This window comes from Lepidothrix coronata, unplaced genomic scaffold (genome assembly GCF_001604755.1).
Source record: "Lepidothrix coronata isolate B3197 unplaced genomic scaffold, Lepidothrix_coronata-1.0 Scaffold263, whole genome shotgun sequence".
Lineage (NCBI taxonomy): Eukaryota > Metazoa > Chordata > Aves > Passeriformes > Pipridae > Lepidothrix > Lepidothrix coronata.
The window spans coordinates 1-6,774 of NW_016690443.1; the positions used below are offsets into that span (position 1 = coordinate 1).

General features: G+C 50.3%; 1 protein-coding gene and 1 long non-coding RNA gene across 3 annotated transcripts in view; one reads left to right on the forward strand and one right to left on the reverse strand.

Moving 5' to 3' along the window:
- Positions 1 to 58: 58 nt before the first annotated feature.
- Positions 59 to 652, reverse strand: LOC108507628. Its single transcript, XR_001878206.1, has 2 exons — positions 444 to 652; positions 59 to 310 (listed from the first exon to the last, which is right to left on the reverse strand). It is a non-coding gene; the product is annotated as an uncharacterized LOC108507628 (long non-coding RNA).
- Positions 653 to 2,289: 1,637 nt separating this feature from the next.
- TBC1D22B (TBC1 domain family member 22B) overlaps positions 2,290 to 6,774 on the forward strand; it is a 13,212-nt gene continuing 8,727 nt past the window's right edge. Inside the window, exons 1-2 of one of the 2 annotated variants that reach the window (XM_017835774.1) lie at positions 2,290 to 2,370; positions 6,318 to 6,374. In XM_017835774.1, coding sequence (XP_017691263.1) covers positions 2,315 to 2,370; positions 6,318 to 6,374 — 113 coding nt within the window. In that variant the 5' untranslated portion in view covers positions 2,290 to 2,314. The other variant, XM_017835773.1, reaches the window with a different exon arrangement.

The following is a 6,774-nucleotide window of genomic DNA, read 5'->3' on the forward strand; positions in this document are numbered from 1 at the left end:
CGCGTACGGGCCTTTGTTCCCTAAAACCTGCCCTTGCCTAGGAAAAGCTGAGCAATTCACAGAGTTGCTGTTTCCACCCCAGCTTCCCAAAGGATTTCTCTCTCCCGGCAGCACAGACAGGGTCCCCGAGGCAGGTACCCTAGCCCTCATTCCATCCCTGAGCTGTAACCTTTTATTGACTGCTCAGAAACTTGGATTTCTGAAATCATCTTCAACACAGAGTAGCTTCACCTCAAGACCGGACAACACTTGTGAAAAGCTGACAAGTTGCAGCTGACACAATCAGGAAATCCCAAAAGACGCAACGCTCCTAAGAAAAAGAAAAAAAGAGGAAAAAAAAAGAGCAAATTACAAAAGCATCTTACCATCCCTGAACACAAGACGCAAAACGAATAACTTCAAAAACCATGCATTCAAGCGTAACCCTCTTCATGGCCACATACAGGTCTGCTTCTTTAGATGCCAAAGCTGGTGGTTTAATAATGCTGAAATAATTTGACAGGCTCCATTAATTGAAAGAACGGAAGAACTCTTAATCCTTTGAAGCCCGGCTGGTAAATGAGCTTCTTGACTAAAGGCTGGGGCTAATGTACCCCTAGCCACGCCCACCTCCCTTCCCCTGAGGAACAGGGAAAAGGGAGGATCCAAATACCAGGAGGTATAAAGGCTCTGGGAGAAGGAGCACCCAGTTTGCCTCTCTGAGTTAAATTCAGGATGGCTAAGGGGCCTGAGGCGGATAAAGCTCTTTCTGTCTTCAGAGTGTCCAAGGTGGCCCACCACCTGCACTGGAGATCCTGAGGCCTTAAGCTTTCTTTCCTGGGGGAGACAGCTGTTGTTCTTTTGCCCAGGTAGGCCCATCAACTGTACCTGACACACAAAAGCTTTCTTTCCTGGGGTTGGAGAGCAGTGTCCAGGAAAGGCCCTCTAAATACCTCTGAAAGCATCCACTGAGTTTTCAGATGTGCCACTTAGTTTTTCTCTCGTTCACCCAGATACTCCATGCGATTATGGCTACAGTCTCCGGCTGCAGCCAGTTACTCTGGATGGTTTGCCTAAAAAAAAGTGAGACTCTTTCAGTTCTCCCTGTGCGTCCGGGTGACTTTGGTAAATCATTTCTTTATGATGTCAGAGGGCTAGGATGTAAAGCAGAATTGAACATAAAAGGCCAGAGGAGCACAGCGAGAAGGTGGATCATCACCTGATGTCAGCATGAAGATGTGACTTTTGGATCCATGTTTACTTGATGTTTTAGGGATTGATTTTTTTGTTTTGGTTTGGTTTTTCTTTTTTTTATGAGGCAGAGCCCTTGGCCCAGGAGGCTATAGGGACCAGAGGGGAGGTGAGCCAGATGAGTACCGGTGAGCATTGACTCCGGGACAGAATTAGATGCTCTTTTACAGGTGTTGTGGTTTTGGTGAATCTGGGCACAGATGGACCCTGAATTTGGCTTTTTTTAATTTTTTCAATGCAGTTTGCTTTTTAACCCTTTCTGTGCTCTGTATGTGCTTTTTTCGCTTATTTTTGTGGGATTTTTTGCAGTCTTTTCTCCTACAGGTGTTTGGTATTGTTTAAGGGGTGGTGGTGTTAAAAGTTTTGGTCAGTAATTTGCATAATTAAATGACAAATTGCATAATTACACATTATTAATTATTATTAGCTCTCCAGATGGGAGTAAGAGGGGTGGAGAATAATAGTAATAATATGACTGGCTTTACTCCTATCTGGAGCACTAATTATGGGCTATATACAGTATAAATAAAAAAGAAAATGGCTCACTCTCTGGGAGTAATTTTTAATTATTTTTTTTTAATTAAAAAAGTCTGAATAGAAACAGCTTCTGTTTCAGACTGAAGCAGACACTTCACTGAAGCTAAAATGCCCCCATCCCCGTGTGCATTCGAATGGCGCGCAGGGACAGCGACGTCCAGCGATAATCAGCAAAGCGTCATTCCGCGGTGGTCTCCCTCCTAGGCCCCCCCCCCGCTCCCCCTCCTCCGCCGCGCGATGGTCTCTCCCGCCCCTCCGGCGCAGTAGGCCCCGCCCCCTCACATCAGTCACTCCCTTGCCCGCTGGCGATTGGCCGATCTCCAATGCCTCGCCCGAAGTGGCCAATGGCGGTGCTTTGCCCGCCCGGAGTCAAGATGGCCGCGCCGAGAGCTGCGGGCGGGCGGCTCTGAGGCGGCCTGCGGGGGCCGCCGCTCGCTCCGCGCCCCGCTCCGCTTCGCGCCCCGCCGCGCCGGGGGCCGGCCGGCCGGGGGTCGCTCGCTCCCGCGCTCGCTGGCGCCGGCCGGCCGGGCCCGCCCCTCCCTCCGCCATGGCGGCCGAGAGCGGCCGTCAGTTCTGGAAACGGAGCGCCAAGCTGCCGGGCAGGTGAGCCCGGGGAAGGGGTGCACGGGCCGCAACACCCACCCTCCCAGCTGGGGGATGTCGGGAAGGGGAGCTGGAGCCGTCCCTCTGCCTTGGGAAGAGGCTGTCACCCACGCTGGCTCTGGGATTGAGGGTCCTGCGGTACTTCCCTGCAAGGCTGGAGGGATACCAGGCATACCTATCCTGGCTGCAGGGCAGAGGAGCTGGCTGGGGACCTAGGGTTCCCCCCTCTAACGGGGTGGATGCTAGGGGCACCCCAGGCTATGGGACAGAGAAAGTTTGACGGAGGAAGGCTTACTGTTTAAGAGACAAGGGTAGGATCAGAACTGCTCACTCATCTGTAGGACAAGGCAGGCTATGTGGGGGCTGTGGGGACCCCTGTGTGCTTCCTCTGCCCCATGAGAAACAGAATGGAGGGATCAGGGCCTTGAAGGCCCCTTTGGGGTGGCCTCAGAGCCAGGACTGGACCATCTTCCTTTCCACAGCTACCGAAGAAAGCTCATCCTTTCCTGAAGTCCTTAGAGGTATCACTTTGAGTGGCAGCAACTCTGTCCTAGAGGGGTGCCCCTGCCAACGCCAGTAACCCCCCCATTATCCTCCCTTACGTAGGCTGTTAATTCTTCTCCACCTCTACTCAAGATGGAGAACTTAGAGGGGCTCTCTGTTTGCACCTCCCCTCAGTTCCTCTAGCTGTGATGTCCTGGTTCCTGTCAAGGCATGCACGCTCACCCAGGGATGGGAGAAACAAGTGAAATGTCTGATTCGAGTGGTATTTAGGAAGAAGAGGCTGGTGGTGACAAAGGAGATGCTCCCTATAATGTCTTGGGAGCAAGGCTGCCATGGGGAGAGGGGGTCTGCCTCTCTGTGAAGGCTCTCACAGGTGCTTCTCACATCTGAGGGCTCTTCATATTTGCTCTCGTTTTCCTTATGTGAATCCTGCCCTTCCCCTCCTAGGGTACACACACAATCTAAAATGCTTAGTTGGCTTTAAATCCTGCTAGACCACTTAAATATTTCTAATGTGCTTTCACTCATCTCTCTGTCAGTATGCTGACTTCTTCAGGTTGGCTGGACAATCCGGGTCTGTGGCAAGCGAAGGGAAAGCAAGGAGCACTCAGCGTTCCTCCTCTGCTCCTCATGGGGAAGGAAAATGCTGTGCTTTCCCTGGGTTATTTTGTCTCCTGATTCCTGCTGTCTCTTATTTGAAGGTCTCGGATGTGCGCTCAGCTGATGGTCTTGGGCACCATCTCTCTTCTGCTTTGGTGACTTTTGAGCTTTGACTTGGAAAGCTCAAACCAGGTGAACCGGTCTGGGAGGCAGCCGGTCCTACTTAGACAATACACTCCATCGTAGAGTTTTTGGCAGTGTTCTCTCCTGCTCCTAACTGCCTACTTGGCAAATATCCGGCTGTGCAGGAGCTGTGTTACCATCTCCAAATACCCTGTGTGCCGGTTATTTCCAGGGACAGTTACCAATAGGTCTTGGGCAACGTGACCACAAAAGGTGGAGGTGGGATGTGCTGCGTCTACGGTCGCTAGACAGGAAGCTTCCTTTCTTCTTTTTTGTCTGAGCTTTGAGAGACCTTCTCGTACAGATTCTTGGCTCTCTCCTTTCTTTACCCTGGCAATCTGGCAAAAGAAGGCTCTGTAGAGATTTGGACGCTGTGTTAGCTTCCTTTTCCATGTCTCTTTGTGCATTTGGTCACTCAGTTGTATTAGTTTTTATTTGGTGCTTTTGGTCCCTCTGAATTTAGGGTGGCAGAACTGGTAAATATTGTTTTGTCTTTCCAATGCTATCCTATGGGTTTTGCATTGGAAATTCTCTCCCCAGTAATTTCCTGAAGATGCTTTGGCAGGGTGGTCTAATGTGTTGTCGTCTGTGATGTGGTGTTTATTTCCTGCTCTTTGGGGAAATGGGCAGCCAGTGTCTGGTTGGGGCTATTTAAATGCTGTTCTAAAAGGGGAGAAACAGTCTGCTAGAAGTAAATATGTTCTGTGTCCAAAGGGGCACTGAAGTTTCATGGATATGCTTTCTGTTGCAGTGTCAATAACCCACACCCTGTGATGATCTCGTGAGCAGTATAACACAGGTAGCACAGCCATTGTACCGTACACCGTTAGTCACCCATTGTACCAGATGCTGAACATTCAGGTAACAAAGAGCCTGTCCCAAAGAACTTAAACTGAGACTGAACGGGGGAGTCCAGTCAGTCTGGGAGCACAGTGTCAGCTTAGATCAGCACGAGATTCTTTGTTTGGGAGTATCTGGGCTCTGAGTCTTTAAAAAGCTGTTTGGGAGGTGGGACCCTCTGCCATTATATCAGCCATTGGCCGATTGCTTCAGAACCCCAGGAAAGAGTTTCCTCACCCAGCACTGGCTGTCACATCCCCTCCTCTCTCTCTAACGTGCATCATTCATTGGTCTAGTGAAGTTCAGGCCTTTGCAGGCAAATCAAAGCAGTTGCCCATTGGCAGCCTGTGGGTCTCAGCGCAGCGAAGAGCAGTGATGGCTATCGTGAGACAGTGCAAGTTTGGTACTGGTTATGGGAAAGGCTCTGTTGGCTCCTTTTCTGCAAGGAGCTGCCACAAGTCATTGGGAAACAATGCTGATCTGGAGGGGTTGTTTTTCTTACTCCTGATTATCTGCTCGCTGTGGTCATCCATGGAGGTGCCTCTGCTTAATAGCTGTGCTGACTTCCGGATGCTCATTAGTCATCACACTCTATCCTACCACCCTGTTGGTGGGTAAACACAGTGAGCCTTTTCAGCACTTCCAGCCATGAGGGACAGGTGCTGCAGTGGTGAGCCCACTCCTTGCTGGGCTACTCTGCCAGGATCTCTCTATGCTGTGGTTGTTTCCAGTCCCTGCCCTGGATCTCTGCATCTCTTCCGTGCCAGCTGGACCTGTTGCTTCTGCCTCCTCCTCATCATCTGGTTCCCAGCGTGCTTTCCAGCTGTACCAGGCTGCCATCCCTCTCCTACACGGCGGGACTCTGCTCGTTTTACTGCCAGGCACCATCTGCAGCTCCTAGAAACCAGACCAGCTCTATTGACCCACGAGGAACTTGTTTCTTGTGTGCCAGCTCAGAATGGGCCTTTGTCTTTGCCGTGGGTCACGGGACTACGCTGCATACCAGAGGATGGGGAGGACTTGTTTTTCAGAGATGGTTTTCCAGGGTGAGGTGGCTGTGAATAGTTGCCCAAATGGAGGTAATAACTCAGAATCCCTGTCTCACATCCAGAGTCTGTAAAACCAGCGATTAGCACTTGTCTAGTAGCTCCTCTCTGAGGCGATGTTCCCCATGCAGTGTGTGGAGCCCTCAGGCTCCTGTTCCATTAGTCCCACTCGACAGAATGGGGAGCCAAGGAACTGAGTTGTGGTGACTCATTTCAGGCCACATAGGAAGTAGTTGATTAAGCTGGGATTTGGACCTGAGTCAAACCACATACTGTACCAGACATTCCAATGCCCTAGCGTAGGTTATGATCCTGAGAGCCAGCATGGGGTTCAAACCCTCAAGTGTATTTGTGGAGGATCCCCAGTGTCACTGTCCTTCCCTGTCCCACAGGCCTTGGAAAGGTAAATTCCCAAAACTGGAAGTCCCCTCGATGGAAAAGAGAGTGAACATCAGCAGGGAGACTGAGACACGTGGTCACTTGGAGTGAATCGATGGCGCAGAAAAGAGCAGATCTAAAATCCCAGTTCAGGCTGGAAAGGGCCTCAGAGTTTAAACAAGGCTTCTCTTTGCTGCTGCAAAGAACAGATCTGCATCTGAATGTGGCACTTTGGATCTAAGGCTTTTAAGTTAGAAGGTTTTTGAAGTTACTTTTGGTCTTATATTCAGCTCCTGAGAGCAGACAAGAATTGTGACCCCAGCCTAAGATGAGATTATTTGTGGGACCTCTTTTTGTAGTGTCTTGGTTTTTTTTTTTTCTTTCCCCTTCCTGCAGCATTCAACCTGTCTATGGAGCACAGCATCCTCCACTGGATTCCCGGCTCACCAAAAAGTAAGTGTTTATCTCCTGAAGATGCAGGCCACAAGGCTTTGCAGGTTTTGGGCTCAGTTCTGCAGTAGGTGGAGGTCTCTAGCATCCCTGGCATTGTGATATTGCAGCAAAGAGGGACAGCAGTGGGGTGCTGTGCTGTCTCGAGTGCTATGAAAGCTTGCACGGAAAGCTTATTTGCTGTGCCCTTTATGGCCAGAAATCCGTACAGTAACAGCCCCATCAAAGGAGACAGACTTTTTTTTTTTTTTTTTAGCAGTGGTGTCTGATTCTTCTGCTGCTCTTTGGAGCTGGAAGAATTAAGGGAAAGGGAGGTAAAGCTGCCCAGCAGCTACAAGACTGGAGAACCGCAGCACCGTTATTGGCAGGAAAAGTCAGAACTGATCTGAACTGACTCCTTATC